This window comes from Pan paniscus, chromosome 12 (genome assembly GCF_029289425.2).
Source record: "Pan paniscus chromosome 12, NHGRI_mPanPan1-v2.0_pri, whole genome shotgun sequence".
In the NCBI taxonomy this organism is placed as follows: Eukaryota; Metazoa; Chordata; class Mammalia; order Primates; family Hominidae; genus Pan; species Pan paniscus.
The window spans coordinates 31,931,341-31,948,558 of NC_073261.2; the positions used below are offsets into that span (position 1 = coordinate 31,931,341).

General features: G+C 48.1%; 1 protein-coding gene across 2 annotated transcripts in view; it reads right to left on the reverse strand.

Annotated features, from left to right (window-relative positions):
- Positions 1 to 1,161: 1,161 nt before the first annotated feature.
- NCAPH (non-SMC condensin I complex subunit H) overlaps positions 1,162 to 17,218 on the reverse strand; it is a 40,678-nt gene continuing 24,621 nt past the window's right edge. The window contains exons 12-18 of one of the 2 annotated variants that reach the window (XM_003805736.6): positions 16,859 to 16,981; positions 13,077 to 13,187; positions 11,609 to 11,791; positions 7,635 to 7,751; positions 5,945 to 6,036; positions 5,508 to 5,583; positions 1,162 to 1,713 (exon numbers count right to left, since the gene is read on the reverse strand). In XM_003805736.6, coding sequence (XP_003805784.1) covers positions 1,654 to 1,713; positions 5,508 to 5,583; positions 5,945 to 6,036; positions 7,635 to 7,751; positions 11,609 to 11,791; positions 13,077 to 13,187; positions 16,859 to 16,981 — 762 coding nt within the window. In that variant the 3' untranslated portion in view covers positions 1,162 to 1,653. The remainder of the gene's footprint in view (positions 1,714 to 5,507; positions 5,584 to 5,944; positions 6,037 to 7,634; positions 7,752 to 11,608; positions 11,792 to 13,076; positions 13,188 to 16,858; positions 16,982 to 17,218) is intronic. The other variant, XM_008974370.4, reaches the window with a different exon arrangement.

Consider the following 17,218-nt stretch of genomic DNA (forward strand, 5'->3'; position numbering starts at 1 on the left):
CTCCTGACTTCAAGCAATCCTCCTGCCTCTTCCTTTCAAAGCGCTAGGATTTACAGGTGTGGGCCACTGCACTTGGTCCCAATCTTTCTAGTTTTACTGGTAATTCAGCCCCCCACCCCCAGAACCCACTATAGAGAAGTGGGGCTGACTGAGGGAAGGAATGGGCTTAGCCAGTTCTACTCTCAGGAATAGAAGGAAAGCAAGAAGCCCAGCACTAACCTGGCCTGGGAAAGTGATGGAGGCTTCAAGCCCCAGCAAGACAGAGTGTGGAGTCTCACCTGTGGCACCACTGCTTTTTCTAAGCATGCTCTGAAGTCTCTAATCTTCTCAATATAACAGAGCAGGTAACGTTTTGGACACAATTTGGAAAGCATATTCCTGTGGGGAGGGGATTATTTTTGTTTTGTGTGGTTTTTGGCTAAGAAGCAAGTTATTATCAGGAGCAATTTCCAATTATATACTTCACTGCTTCTGGCCTATATCCAAGATCTCTATTTAGCCAGTCAATGATGACGGGTGTTCTGGCAGAGATCCAGGACCAGCCAGTAACAGAACTACTTGGATCAACATCTATAATATTGTTCCAAATTGCAAGCAAAGTTAATTCCCCTATTCCTCTGAGGTTAGGGGAAGAACTTGTACATTTGTGTGTGTGCTGCATTCTGTGGAGATGGACAAATCTGAGCACTGCTCTCCACCCACTGCTGAGCCTGTATGACCCATCCAGGTAGCACATAGCACAATGGCCGAGAGCAGACTCTGGAGGCAGATTGCCAGGCTCAGGCCACCCCTGACAGTTTGCCGGCTGCCCTTTTGCAAGTTCCTCTACCTTGGGTGTCCGTTTCCTCCTCCAACATGAGAGTCACAATAGTAAGTTTCTCCTAGGGATGCTGAGAAGGCTACACGAAGCAATGTACAGAAGGGACAAGTATCACTATCAGCTCCCTCCAGCAGAATCCTGGGATTTAAGCAGGACCCAGTCTTGCATCTGAATGTCCAGTCAGCAATCTCTCTCTTCCATTCTCCTCCGAGGCAAACCATCTTGGCCCTTAGGCATCTTCTGCCTTATACTGACATGTGTGTATCCTGGATAACAACCAGGACTGCATCCCCCTAAGGGTAAGGACTAGGTCTGATACTCATCTAGTGGACACTCAAATATTTTGCCAGTTATATTATTAAGAATTTTATTTTTAAGCATTCTATATACATTTATAAGTGTACATATGATGTATTTTATGTACATGGATTAGGAAGTTCTTCAAGGGCAACATTAAGTGCCCACTGGAAAATTTTCTACAAGAGAATAGTTTGGAAAATAACAGATCAATTTAGGAGACTAAAACTATACATTGATATATAGAATGGATATAGGTTTTCTCAATCCAGAATAGTACCCTCACCCCCTCTGCCCTCCCCTCTCCTAGATGGTCACCATAGGGCAGTAAAGTTTAATCAGTTGAGCACAGAGCTTCAGGGCGCTGGCACCCAGACTATGATGGAGAGAAGGAAAGAGCAACAAACAAACAGGCACGCTGGTAGTTGGCTACAGCCTGGGTATAAGCCCATGGCATCTTCTTCCCCCGAGACTGGGGATGTCCCGGCAACTGAGTAAGTGATGGGCCTCCTGCTGCTGACTTCTCCATAGTGAACTCAATCTCCTTGCCTCACAAGAACATCAGAGAGGTCCTCTGTTCCTTCCAGTTTTAGATTCTGAGGGAAGACCAAAACATGCATGGACTTTGGTATACTGAGAATAAAAGAATCATAAATTCCAATCACAGTCACAAGGTAGTGACTACAAAGAAGAAAGTTTTTCCCATGATTATAAGAAAAACTGTTTCATAGCAAGTATAATTTGCATGAAAAACCTGATTCCCAATCCTTGTTATAACAAAATGACTTAGGTAAAAAAGCAAAAAGCAAGCCTTCTCTGGCTCTGATTCCTGCAACCCACCCCCTATAAAGGGCCTAAGAGCTGAGCCGTCTGCCCTGAAGATGCTAATGGAGGCAGATGGGAGGTCATGAGGAGCCACAACACATACATATAGTCAGTCGTCCCCCCTTATCCTCGAGGGGTGTTCCAAGGCCCCCGGTGGATGCCTGAACTCATATAGTACCAAATCAAATACACATATATGATTTTTATATATATGTATACACAAATATACCTTGTTTTTTCCTATACATACATACTTATGATCAAGTTTAATTTACAAATTAGGCACAGTAAGAGATTAACAATAACTAATAATAAAATAGAAAAATTAAGTCAAATAAGAGGGAATGGAACACAAGCACTGCAGTACCACAACAGTTGACCTGGGAACTGAGATGGCTACCAAGTGACTAATGGGAGAGCCACGTCTGCAGTGTGGATCTGCTGGACACAGGGACGGTTCAGATCCGGGGCAGGATGGAGCGGGACATGGTGACATTTCATCACACTACTCAGAAGAGTTGCAACTTAAAACTTATGAACTGTTTATTTCTGGATTTCCACTTAGTATTTTCAGACCATGGGTGACTGTGGGTAACTGAAACCATGGAAAGTGAAATTGTGGAAACAGGGGGCTACTATATTAACCCCAACCATGCATGCCTCCTCCAGGCACCCCCAACTGCCCCATTGCCCCATCCATGGAAACTAGGGGACTACTGTATTAACCCCGTCCACGCGCACCTCCTCCAGGCACCCCTGAACTACCCCACTGCCCCATCTCTCCATTAGTTCCTGACAGCAGTGCCCTCCTGCCAGTCTCTGCACAGGCCTTTCCCTACCTACCTCCCAGCTCTTCCCCAACCCCAGGCAGTGTTTCCCTCAGGACTAAGCAGCTATGAGACACCTTTCCTGACGAACTTCACCACAACCAGCCTGCCCTGGCTCTGCACTGGAGGCAGATGGGATGTGCCAGGGCTCAACAGCCACTCGCACCTTTCCTTGCCACTAAAGACAGAGCGCTCAAGTCACACCTCGCGGGTTTTCTGCAGCTCAGGTTCTGGTAGTCACACACTGCTAACATGCAGAGACATGAAGGCAGAGGGCCTCACGTCCATCACTGGCTCCTAAGCCCCACACACTGCCTGGCTATGTGAGGGGAGACTGTTATCACAGTGGTGGAGGAACAGACTCCAGACGGGAGTGAAAGATGGAGAGAAAGAAGTCCAAGAGGAGGTCAAGTTCTGCTGTGAAGCGTTGAGAATATTTCTCTTGGTGGCTCTAAGTGTTGAGTTATCACAGATCCCTGTAGATTATCACAGTAACTGTTGTGGTTAATGTTACAAGCCCAGTTTTCTCAAACAGCCCAAAGCCAGGCCCAAGTAATGGCCTCGGTGCTCAGCCCAACAAGTCATGGGCTGTAGCCACCCACCATTCTTCAAACACCAAGAGCTCTGGGACCCTTAAGAGACTTGATCACAGCAAAATGAACATGCCTGCACTGCCACTGAGAGCAGGGGTGCAGAGCTGGAGTCGGAGCAGCACAACCTCAGTGAAGCCGCACAGTCACTAATATTTCTTAGCAGTGTTGGCCTGGCCTGACTCCTTAAGAAACAAGTGAGGGCCATGAAGCCGCTCTCTCAAGTCAGGTTTCTGTGGAGACACACCACCCAGAGAAGCACTCTGACCTTCAGGCTGGGGCTGATGAGCGAAAGCAGTAACACTCTTAAATTGGACTCAGAAGGGTTTCTGAGCTTTGGAGGCCAGCCTAGGAGCCTGGTGTGCTAGGAGACCAGCACCCATGTTGGAGAGTCACCAGCACCTATTTCCACCAGGATGGTGTGCGAATGAGATTCCAGGCCTCCCCCGACACTTCTCAAGTCAGAGAGATGGATGGCCTGCACACCACCCACCTCAGATGGTATATCCTCAGCAGAGCCACTTGTAGATTTCTTGTCAGAACAATGATAATCATATATTTTATTTTTTATTTTCTTAGTCATTCTTCATATAGTTTGCATGTGATATCAGATGCTTTAGGATGTGTCAGGTATAGGAACTACCACCTCCCATAACCACGGGCATGTCTGCCTTCACAGGCTTGTGAACAGGGCATGTCCTCTCTCCGCAGTCACCGGTCACCGCCTTACTGCCCCCCAACAGCAGCCATGCAAGTTCAGCATTCCTGGGTTAAAACCATTCCCAAGGGCTCTGATGCACAATCATTCCTTCTTGGGAACTACACTGGGCTCTTCAACTTAGGCCTCAGGTTTGAACACTCAGACTGGTGGTTACAAGCCCAATGGTCAGCACAGTAGTTGGAGACATACAGCACTTGGTCCTGGCCCAGTGGCTCTTCTACACCTGTTCCCCACCCAGAATCAAAACTAGCTTCTGCTAACTGGACAGTTTCTTCTTCTTCATGAGGTTGTCAGCTAAGCAAGGTATTGACAAGAGAAAAATTGGTCTCTGACTTCCAGTGGTAGGTCACTGGAATTGGCTGATGGCTGTGCCACACAGGCCAGGGCAACTTCTCTCCAAAGCAGAGTCAGACCTGGAAAATGGAGCCAATCCTCACTGCTCCTGATTTCATTAGGAGGCCAGAGGTCACATGTTGGCATGTAGGAAATCCTGGATGCTTCCACCAGCACCCCATTTTTGCTACCATTCCATTCCCATAATCACCCTCCAAAACCACATTTCGGCGTTCAGATAGTAACTGCACTCCAGTGCCCACCCCCTCCTCCTGGGGAGTTGACAGTGTTGGTGCACACCATGGCCATGGTGCCCCAGCCCCAGGGTGGTGCTTGCCGCACATGCCATGGCCCAGCCCATAGCCCTCTACTGCACGTGCCAAAGGCTGGGCTGTGCATCAGCTGGCTGGGGACCCTAATGGATACCAAGTGTTCAGCGATGCTCAAATGTGTGGGCTTGCTGCTGGCTGCCCTCTCTGTGGTATCCCTGGGTAGTACCACTCGGCTCCTGAGAAAATGGGTGCCCTCCTCTGCTCTTTCCACAGCTGTCCCATGGCTATGCAGCTGTTGGCTGGCCTGGCACAGGAGTCTGCCACACTGACCCAGCTGGCACTTCAGGATTCTCCTTCCTTGTGACACACAGCTTGACTTTTCTGACGGTTACCTCCATATTTTAGTACTCTTCTCTTTCTGCAACTGTTTTCTTTTCATCCTCATTTCTCTCCTCTTCTCTCTGCCATGTCTCCCATATGTCTTGACTTTGGTACTACTAGGCTTTGGCCTTTAAAGTCTTTGACACCCAGTGAAGTAAAAGCACATCGTGTTCTTAGGCTGGGGAACTTACCGATCACAATTCCATCATCTAAAATCTTACTATTTGGGTCCTCTGTGCTATTTTCATTGCTAATCAAACCTGATGGCTTTTTCCTAAGTTACTTCTAGATGCCTGGCTAATCATTTGGGTTGAAGGTGCTACATAAGTCACTGTATTTAAGAAATCCTATATTAGCCCATGAAAGATCAAATACAAAGCTAAATGAGTTGACATAAACAGGGAATACTCTAATACTCCCATGCTTACCTTAATTACCTACCTTTTCATTGGCTAAATGTAGGAGACAGGCAAAAGCCAGAGGTATGGAGAGGTTCTGAGCCATGACGGGGGGCAGGCTGGAAAGAAAGGGGCAAGTATTTAGGTCACTGCCAACTGTTAGAACAAAAGCTCGTTCATCAAGTATGAATAATACACACATGCAATGACTAAACTAATGAGAAACAAATCTTTCAGATGCATTTTATAAGCAGATTTTTCTAGTTTCTTATTTGAGATAAAATATCTCCTGTTATACTCTGATCACTGACACAGAAAAACGCCTTTTTAAAAGTTGGTCTGTATTATCTGTCAACACAGAGAGAAAACAGAACAGCCACTATAAGTGTCATAGGAAACAGGTTGTGTGTGGAAGGCCTGCCACGTGGACAGCTCAGAGAGGTGAGCCCCAACAAAGCCCCCATGCCTGCCAGCCCGCACCTCCTCTGCAGGTCCTTCGTGAGCCCACTAAGCATCTTCTCGTCAGCCACTTCTGCCAGGGCCGCTTCTTTTCCAGCTTCCCTGTGGTTTGCCTAACAGAAGCACATTTATACATCGGACAGTTAGGGCTAGTGCACTTTTGAAAGGGCAACAAAAATAAAGTTGTGTCACCAAAAAGTCTATACCCAAACAAAATGAAAACAAATTTCTTAGTTATTTTGAAGAAAAAGGATCTACAAAGGGAACCAGTGCCTCAGCTCTGCTCTAATGACATTGTGGTAAACATGGATGTCAACAGCCAGCATCACCCTGGTAAAGGACACACTGCAGAGTGTCCTAGGGTGCCCTGAAAACAAACAAGAAAAAAAAGCAGTAATAAAAAGCCATGTTTGTTTTTTTTTTTTTTTTGAGACGGAGTCTCGCTCTGTCGCCAGGCTGGAGTGCAGTGGCACAATCTTGGCTCACTGCAAGCTCCACCTCCCGGGTTCAGGCAATTCTCCTGCCTCAGCCTCCCGAGTAGCTGGGATTACAGGCGCCCGCCACCACACCCAGCTAATTTTTTGTATTTTTTAGTAGAGATGGGGTTTCACCATGTTGGCCAGGCTTGTCTTGAACACCTGACCTCATGATCCCCCCACCTCGGCCTCCCAAAGTGCTGGGATTACAGACATGAGCCACTGTGCCCAGCCAAAGCCATGATTATTTATAGCTCCAACTGGACTACACTGCTAAGGGCAGCACAAAATTCATATTTAAAAGTAAACTCAAACTTTCCACTTAAGACAAAGACACACACTTGTATCCCATTCTGTTCTAGTTGATAAAACTTTATAAATATGACTGAAGAGCTTTCTCTGATACCCAGCTCAGGGCCCTCAATCAACTTACGAGTTTTCATTTCTCAGCTACAGAAGGTCTACACTCAGAATATTACCTGAGCAGAAGTCAGAAAGAGAGAAGGATTCTAATTAACTGAGACTTCCTTTCATTGAGGTGGACCAAGTTAATCAAGGTTTCAGCTTGTTCTGAAGAAGTAGAATCTGACAGTATAATAATTACTTTTCCACTATCTTCCTACTGAGAATACATTCCTGAAATCAGAATTATTAGATCAAAAGGTTTAAACATTTCATAGCATAGAGCAACTTAAATTGCTACCAGCAGTGAATAAGTACTCCAAATTTTCCTCCTCAGTAATGGAAAACAGTTTAATTACTAAAACTGCTGCTGTTTTAAAGTAGCATCAAGATTGTTTCATTTGTCTTTTTTGATTACCAGCAAGGCTGAATCATGCCTTACACACTAGTTTGCTATTTGTATCACAGTCTGTGTGACCTGCCTACTTGTATACTTGGTTCATTTCTCTCTTAGAAGCATGAAGTCTTCCTTTTATTTTTGTTTTCTTTTTCAAGATACAGGATCTCTCTCTGTTGCCCAGACTGGAGTGTAGTGGTACGATCATATCATAGCTCACTGTAACCTCAAACTCCTGGGCTCAAGTGATCCTTCCACTTCAGCCTCCCAAAATGCTGGGATTACACGTGTGAGCCACCATGCCCAGCTCCTTGTATTTTTGAACAAACATTTCTGTATTGGAGGCATTGCCCAAATCGAGGTGTCTTCAGCTGTAGACATCAACCACTCCCCTCCCGCATGCTGGGCACCTAGAGAACAGGCAAGAGCATCTGACCTCTGCATCTGCCTCCTTTCCGGAGAGCGCTGTCAGCAGACTCCACATGCTCTGCTTCAGTTTCTTCATGTCCATCTTTTTGGCAGTCTTGGCATAGTGAATTTCAATTTTATTTACCTGAAATAGGTATATGACAAAGTAAAACTAAGCAGAATAAAGAAACTTTTACCATAATTCACTGTAAAAACAAAGGTCTGGAGTTCAACTAAAGAAGGAATCCGCCTCTCCCCTCCCCCCTCCCCCCTCTCCCCTCTCCCCTCTCCCCTCTCCCCTCTTTCCACGGTCTCCCTCTGATGCCGAGCCGAAGCTGGACGGTACTGCTGCCATCTCAGCTCACTGCAACCTCCCTGCCCGATTCTCCTGCCTCAGCCTGCCGAGTGCCTGCGATTGCAGGCGTGCGCCGCCACGCCTGACTGGTTTTCGTATTTTTTTGGTGGAGACGGGGTTTCGATGTGTCGGCTGGGCTGGTCTCCAGCTCCTAACCGCGAGTGATCCGCCAGCCTCGGCCTCCCGAGGTGCCGGGATTGCAGACGGAGTCTCGTTAACTCAGTGCTCAATGGCGCCCAGGCTGGAGTGCAGTGGCGTGATCTCGGCTCGCTACAACCACCTCCCAGCCGCCTGCCTTGGCCTCCCTAAGTGCCGAGATTGCAGCCTCTGCCTGGCAGCCACCCCGTCTGGGAAGTGAGGAGCGTCTCCACCTGACTGCCCATCGTCTGGGATGTGAGGAGCCCCTCTGCCTGGCTGCCCAGTCTGGAAAGTGAGGAGCGTCTCTGCCCGGCCGCCATCCCATCTAGAAAGTGAGGAGCGCCTCTTCCCGGCCGCCATCACATCTGGGAAGTGAGGAGCGTCTCTGCCCGGCCGCCCATCGTCTGAGATGTGGGGAGCACCTCTGCCCTGCCGCCCCGTCCGGGATGTGAGGAGTGTCTCTGCCCGGCCGCCCTGTCTGAGAAGTGAGGAGACCCTCTGCCTGGCAACTGCCCCGTCTGAGAAGTGAGGAGCCCCTCCGCCCGGCAGCCACCCCGTCTGAGAAGTGAGGAGCGTCCTCCCTCCTCATCTGGGAGGGAGGTGGGGGGGTCAGCCCCCCGCCCGGCCAGCCGCCCCGTCCGGGAGGTGAGGGGCACCTCTGCCCGGCCGCCCCTACCGGGAAGTGAGGAGCCCCTCTGCCCGGCCAGCCGCCTCGTCCGGGAGGGAGGTGGGGGGGTCAGCCCCCCGCCTGGCCAGCCGCCCCGTCCGGGAGGCGAGGGGTGCCTCTGCCCGGCCGCCCCTACTGGGAAGTGAGGAGCCCCTCTGCCCGGCCAGCCGCCCCGTCCAGGAGGGAGGTGGGGGGGTCAGCCCCCCTCCCGGCCAGCCGCCCCATCCGGGAGGGAGGTGGGGGGGTCAGCCCCCCGCCCGGCCAGCTGACCCGTCCGGGAGGGAGGTGGGGGGATCAGCCCCCTGCCCGGCCAGCCGCCCTGTCCAGGAGGTGGGGGGGACGCCTCTGCCCGGCCGCCCCTACTGGGAAGTGAGGAGCCCCTCTGCCCGGCCAGCCGCTCTGTCTGGGAGGGAGGTGGGGGGGTCAGCCCCCGGCCCGGCCAGCCGCCCCGTCTGGGAGGGAGGTGGGGGGGTCAGCCCCCCGCCCGGCCAGCCGCCCCGTCCGGGAGGGAGGTGGGGGGGTCAGCCTCCCGCCCGGCCAGCCGCCCCGTCCGGGAGGGAGGTGGGGGGGTCAGCCTCCCGCCCGGCCAGCCGCCCCGTCCGGGAGGGAGGTGGGGGGGTCAGCCTCCCGCCCGGCCAGCCGCCCCGTCCGGGAGGGAGGTGGGGGGGTCAGCCCCCCGCCCGGCCAGCCGCCCCGTCCGGGAGGGAGGTGGGGGGGTCAGCCCCCCGCCCGGCCAGCCGCCCCGTCCGGGAGGGAGGTGGGGGGATCAGCCCCCTGCCCGGCCAGCCGCCCTGTCCGGGAGGTGAGGGGCGCCTCTGCCCGGCCGCCCCTACCGGGAAGTGAGGAGCCCCTCTGCCCAGCCAGCCGCCCCCTCCGGGAGGGAGGTGGGGGGGTCAGCCCCCCGCCGGGCCAGCCGCCCCGTCGGGGAAGTGAGGGGCGCCTCTGCCCGGCCGCCCCTACTGGGAAGTGAGGAGCCCCTCTGCCCGGCCAGCCGCCCTGTCCGGGAGGGAGGTGGGGGGTCCGCCCCCCGCCCGGCCAGCCGCCCCGTCCGGGAGGGAGGTGGGGGGGGGGTCAGCCCCCCGCCCGGCCAGCCGCCCCGTCCGGGAGGTGAGGGGCGCTTCTGCCCGGCCGCCCCTACTGGGAAGTGAGGAGCTCCTCTGCCCGGCCACCACCCCATCTGGGAGGTGTACTCAACAGCTCATTGAGAACAGGCCATGAAGACAATGGCGGTTTTGTGGAATAGAAAGGGGGGAAAGGTGGGGAAAAGATTGAGAAATCGGATGGTTGCTGTGTCTGTGTAGAAAGAGGTAGACATGGGAGACTTTTCATTTTGTTCTGTACTAAGAAAAATTCTTCTGCCTTGGGATCCTGTTGATCTGTGACCTTACCCCCAACCCTGTGCTCTCTGAAACATGTGCTATATCCACTCAGGGTTGAATGGATTAAGGGCGGTGCAAGATGTGCTTTGTTAAACAGATGCTTGAAGGCAGCATGTTCGTTAAGAGTCATCACCACTCCTTAATCTCAAGTACCCAGGGACACAAACACTGCGGAAGGCCGCAGGGTCCTCTGCCTAGGAAAACCAGAGAACTTTGTTCACTTGTTTATCTGCTGACCTTCCCTCCACTATTGTCCTGTGACCCTGCCAAATCCCCCTCTGCGAGAAACACCCAAGAATGATCAATAAAAAAGAAAAAAATAATAAATAAATAAAAAATAAAAAATAAAAAAAAAAAAGAAGGAATCCAGTTTCAACCAAGGAGCTACAGAGCTCTCTTGTTTTTGTTTGTTTGTTTGTTTGTTTGTTTTGAGACAGAGTTTCACTCTTGTCACCCAGGCTGGATTGCAATGGTGCAATCTCAGCTCACTGCAACCTCCGCCTCCTGGGTTCAAGCGATTCTCCAGCCTCAGCCTCCCAAGGAGCTGGGATTACAGGCACCTGGCTAATTTTTGTATTTTTAGTAGAGATGGTATTTCACCATTTTGGCCACGCTGGTCTCAAACTCTTCTTTTTTTTTTTTTTTTTTTGAGACGGAGTCTCGACCTGTTGCCCAGGCTGAAGTGCAATAGCACGATCTCAGCTTACTGCAACCTCTGCCTCCCGGGTTCAAATGACTCTCCTGCCTCAGCCTCTAGAATAGCTGGGATTACAGGCACCTGCCACCATGCCCAGCTAATTTTTGTATTTTTATTAAAGACGGGGTTTCACCATGTTGGCCGGGCTGGTCTCGAACTCCTGACATCATGATCTGCCCGCCTTGGCCTCCCAAAGTGCTGGGATTACAGGCGTGAGCCACCACGCCCAGCCCAGAGCTCTCTTTGGACACTAAAATAGAGTCCCTCATATCAAATCTAATTTCTTTTCAATCCAGTGCAATCTACATTAAGGCTAACTGGAATTCCAGTGTAAAAGAGATAAATGAATCAAATATAAAGGCAAGCATAAAGCCTGCCACCTGGTATGGAAGAGATAAATGTTTAATACATGATAATTTAATACAAACTGAATTTGGCCAAGATTTTTCAGAGCCACACAGCTAGCTAGCTAGCCTTGCTGAATTAGCATATAAATTTATATTCTCTGCCTGCAGCCTTCATTCATATGCCTTATTTGGGTGACCAGTTCCTCCCTAGTTACATGTCTTATCAAGGTCTTTGGAGAGATGGTCAGTTCCACACAAACCTAATTAGCATCAGCTCACTCCCACAACCCTATTTAAAACTTGGAGAGCAACAGGTTAAAATTGAGAAGAAATCAAGCTCAGATTGCGTGACTCTCATATAAGAGACAATTAAATAGATTTCAGGCAAACAATGTAATTCTCAGCTGTTTCATCCGTACCTTCTGAGGCTCAGCTACCAAGTTTGACTCCCCATATGTTGTGATGTCTAATCCTTGGGCTTCCGGAGTGTCACCATTCTGTTGTGCTGTCTTAGGTGGATGGCAAGGATAAGGTGAGAGGTCAGAGTTCCCAACAGGTCCCACAAATAAGTCATCCAAATCTTCATCATCACTGTCAGCAGCCTGGGCAAGAAACAGCTCTTCGAGTTTGGTGGACGCTGCAGAGGAGCTCAGAAACACTCTTGAAATAGACTCCATGTTTACAAAGCAAGAAGAGACCATCTGATGGTTCACTCAGTGAGTTACACTACGATGAACTTCTAGGTGCCTCTAGTTATCATCCTGTTTCACGTAAACCCTATTAGAGAGGTGTCTGTTATCAACCTAAGACCTTTTGAGCGGGAGTTAAAAGGAATTCGATAACCATAATTGCCACTATGTCCCCCCTTCAGCTTCTAACAAATTTAGGATTTCATTTTACAGAAACATTCCTCAAATACCGGAGATATGACCTGAACATATCACCCAAGGAAAGCACAGGAGATTCCTGGGGCCATCTGGTCAGTAGCAGGCGTACCACCCAGAAGCAGGTGAGAAAGTCATTTTTGCGATCACATCCAGAGTGAATGTATCAGTATCTTCGGGCAGGGGGTGGGGTGGGGGACACAGGTCAGGAATCAGTCCTTAAATAGGCTCCCTGGGTGATTTGTATATAAGTTAAAGTTTGAGAAGCACTAGTCAAGAGGTCAGTCTGGATTTTCACTAAAATATAACAGCCTAACTCTCTTCCTAAGTAAGAAAATAAGGTGAATACATTTTTTTTTCCAGTTCTCTCCCCCCTTTCCACATACAGGGACACAGATGAAGCCTATTTTTCCAGTTTCTGTTACCTGTATTAGCCATCTCATCAGTAGACTCAGAGAAGGGATATGGAAATTATTTAGTCTAAACCGTGATCTAAAGATGGGGGGTGGCTTGTACAAGTTCACAGCAAGCTTGCAATATGAGAACTGCATTCACAGCTAGAAACCTGGTCATCTGAGATACACCCCGAAGACTTATTTTTTGCCACACCAGATCACATATGGTGTGATCTGGTTGTCTACCTGGCCAAAATATTAGCTCATAAGAGGACAAAGTGTTTATATTCCTTTGAAATCCCACAACAGCCAAGATTAGTACTTTGTAGCAGAGGCTAAACACCCATCCACATGACGACGCATTCACTTGAGTGTGGCCATTTGCTTCCTGCATGTAGGATGTGAGGTAAGGCAGGCCAAGGTGAGGCTGTTTCCTTGACTCTGCTCAGCTCCCTGCACTGGGTGGAAGGCAGACCCTTTACCCAGAAAACCTCCACTGGATTCAAAATTGCCAACAGTCTCCCGCCATATAAAATGGGGACATGAGAAGCAGAGAAAAAGGACTCCCTGGCTTAGAAGAGAGGACAGAGCCCCTTTCCCCCCTTTACCTGTAATCCAGGGCAAAAGTTGGAGGTGTCGTTAGGGTTGTTGTAATCATAGTCTTCAATTTCTTCATAATGCTCAGTCTCTGCCCTATGGCCCTGGGCCATCTTAAGTAACTAAAGGAAAGAATAAATGCAGAAAGCTATTTTGTTAAAAGCTACTGAACTAGGTTAGAGAAGTAAATCTTAATTCCTATGCCCAATCTCCTCCTAGAATTATACAATTTTAGAGTCAGAAGGGCCCTCACAAGTCATCTAAGTCTAACAGACTTTTCCACTACACAGTGCAAACCTGGAGTAGCAGGGCTCAGCGTCTCTACCAATCCCAAATAAACCAGAGCAGCTCTATTTCTGTGTGACTGGCAATTAGGCCTTCTGCACAGTTTTACCTGAAAAAGGGTTCCTTCACTAAAAACAAAAGTTGGAAAATCTACCCTCCAGCTTTCTGAAAGTCACCTTGTTGCACTTGAACAATTTTGATAGAAAACCCATTACCAGCCAGGCATGGTGACTCACACCTGTAATCCCAGCATTTTGAGAGGCTGAGGTGGGAGAACTGCTTGAGCCTAGGAATTTTGAGACTAGCGTTGCACAACACAGTGAGACCCCATCTCTACAAAAAAAGATGGCATGGTGCTGTGTGCCTGTGGTCTCAGCTACTCAGGAGGCTGAGGCAGGAGGATCATTTGAGCCCAGGGGTTGAGGCTGCACTGAGCCATACTCATACCACTGCACTCCAGCCTGAGACCCTGTCTTTAAAAAAAAAAAAGGAAAACCCATTACCTTAATTAACAGCCTGTCTCATTCCTGAGTGGAAACCACTGTTCCCTACATGGCAACAAGGAGAGACATCCAGCTCTTCCCTCTAATTACATCCATCATCCTCATTCTGTATTCCAGAGCCTCGTGGAATGAGGCTCCTCTTTTAGGAGTGCCTATGGATCACAGTCTTTCAAATATTTGCAGGTCCTTCCTTAGACCAGTGATTTCTACTTGATATATAAATCTCTGAAGTAGGAGAAATGTGACTGGAGATGTGCACAGTTTACAAGAGCACACTGAATATTTTAATATAATTATGTGCTTCAAAAACAACTCAAATAAACCCACAATGTGCTTGTAACAAATCCAAAACTACTACTAAACAATAAATACTTGAGTTAAGAAACGCCCCATTTTCTTCCACTGTTCTTCATATGACACAACTTCTAACTGCCTCTTCATTTAGAATACTCTCCTCTGGGCACACTCTCAGGTGTCCCTAGCCAAATGTCCAGTGTTTAATACAGGCACTTCCAGTCACACAAATTTAAAAGTTATGCTTATACTATGCTGGAGTCTATTAAGTGTGCAACAGTATATGTCTAAAAAACAATTTACATACCTTAATTAAAAATATTTCATTGCTAAAAAATTATAATGATCATATCAGCCTTCAGTGAGTTGTAATATTTTTGCTGTTAAAGGGTCTTGCCTCAATGTTGATGGCTACTGACTGTCAGGGTGGGTGGTGGTTGAAGGATGGGGTGGCTGCGACAATTTCTTAAAATAAGACAACAATGAAGTTTGCTGCATCAATCAACTCTTCCTGTCACTAAAGATTTCTCTGAAGCATACAATGCTGTTTGATAGCATTTTACCCATAGCGGAGCTTCTTTCAAATTCAAAGTCAATCTTTTCAAACACTGCCACTGCTATATCAACTAAGACTATGTAACATTCTAAATCTTTTTTTTTAATCATTTCAACAATGTTCACAGCATCTTCACCAGGAGTAAATTCCATCTCAAGAAAATGTTCTTTGCTCATCCATAGGAAACAACTTCTCATCCATTAAAGTTTTATCAGGATATTGTACCAATGTAGTCACATCATCAGGCTCCATTTCTCATTCTGGTCCTCTTGCTATTTCTACCACATCTGCATACCACATCTGCAATGACTTCCTCCACTGAAGTCTTTTTGAGACAGAGTCTTGCTCTGTCACCCAGGCTGGAGTGCAGTGGTGTAATCTCAGTTCACTGCAACCTCCACCTCTTGGGTTCCAGTGATTCTCGTGCCTCACCCTCCTGAGTAGCCAGGACTATAGGCCTGCACTACCATGCCTGACTAATTTTTGTATTTTTAGTAGAGACGGGGTTTCGCCATGTTGCTCAGGCTGGTCTCAAACTCCTAGCCTCAAGCGATCCACCCACCTCGGCCTCCCAAAGTGCTAGGATTACAGGCGTGAGCCATTATGACTGGCCTCCACTGAAGTCTTGAACCCCTCAAAATCATCCATAAGAGTCAGAATCAACTTCTTCCAAACTCCTGTTAATGTTGATATTTTGACCCCCTCTCATGAATCACAATTTTTTTTTTTGTTTTGCTTTTCTGAGATGAGGCCTCACTTTGTCCCCCAGGCTGGAGTGCACTGGCATGATCATAGCTTACTATAGCCTCAGGCCCCCAAGTAGCTAGGACTAAAAAAAAAAGAGTATTTCTATTGAAGTAAACAATATTGATCAGAAAGAAAAACATATCTTGGTTAGTTTATAAAAACAGAATGTGAGGCCAGGTGTAACGGCTCACGCCTGTAATCCCTGTACTTTGGGAGGCTGAGGCAGGAGGACTGCTTGAATCCAGGAGTTCAAAGTTACAATGAGCTCCAATTACACCACTGGACTATGGCCTGGGCAACAGAGCAAGACCCTGTCTCTAAAAAAAAAATATATATATATATATATATATATATATATATATATATATATATATCTCATTAAAATCTTGTGGAAAAACAGGCAAAATAAAGAGGAAAGTATAAAGTCTTAATACACTCCATGAGAGTAGGAGAACCAGTAATGCAAGTAAGCAGAGGATGTGAATGGAATGGTTTACACGAACCACTGCTTACCCTGTCAGCGGGGACTGTGAGAAGAGCCCCAGGCAAATGAAGGAGGCAGTAATCAGGGTGCAACACCAGGTAATTCAGAAGGCTCCATGTGACAATCTCAGAAGGAGCCCCAGCAGCCTGTAGAGCCCTAGGAGACTTCCTGAGGATGTGAGCCCATGTGTCACCTTGGGCTCGCTTCGACTTGGATCATGAGTAAGGCAACCTCACTGTATAAAGCAATTGGTGAGTAAATCCACAACTTCAATGAGAAAGCCAAGGAATCAGCTGGGCACAGTGGCTCACACCTATAATCCTGGCACTTTGGGAGGCTGAGGTGGGTGGATCGCCTGAGGTCAGGAGTTCGAGACTAGCCTGGCCAACATAGTGAAACCCTGTCCCTGTTAAAACTACAAAAAATTCACTGGGTACGGTGGCAGGCACCTGTAATCCCAGTTACTTGGGAGGCTGAGGCAGGAGAATTGCTTGAACCCAGGAGGGAGAGGTTGCAGTGAGCCAAGACTGCACCATTGCACTCCAGTCTAGGGCAACAAGAGCGAAACTCTGTCAAAAAAAAAAAAAAAAAAAAGGAGAAAGTAAAGGAATCAAGAAATAACTTAAAAACTGTTGAAACTTCACCAAAAAACTACACTCACTGCCCCCCTGAATTTCAGCATGGAGGCTTCAGTATCCAGCATTCTTGCCAGGTAAGGTATTTCCAAGTGTTTACTGTGTGTCCATCATATAAGCCTTTCCTTTTAGCTTTCTTTGCCTTATCTATTTGATTTCCTGGCAACACGCTTTGGTTAACACATACCGCTCCTCACATTCTCCCCTTTCCTCAAAGGCACTGCCTAACTGTCATACTATCAGCCACTTGATACCTTGTGTGCTTAAAGGAACCAAGAAATAGGCTTACCCTGGTGCCTGGTTTGAGGTGAAGCTGGACCAGAGCGTCAACATCGTAGTTGAAATCTGTAGGAAGGGTGGTAGCTCTCCAATTCTGGTTCTCCAAAGTGGACTTGGTCAGAATAGTAGCAGCCTATTAATTTTTTTTAAAAAAGTGTTTTAGGCATTTTAACAATGGGCAAAACATCTTACTTTTTTTAAAGCAGTCTGGGAAGGGTTTGGGCAGCATGAGTCTACCATCAGTCTCACAGTTCTATGTAAAAAAGTGATTTTGCTAGCATTATTCTTTTTATTCTAAATTTGATTCTTTCTGCCACTGAGTTTAGGACTATTTCTTAATAGTGCGTTTAAGGAACAAGGAAGAATGAAA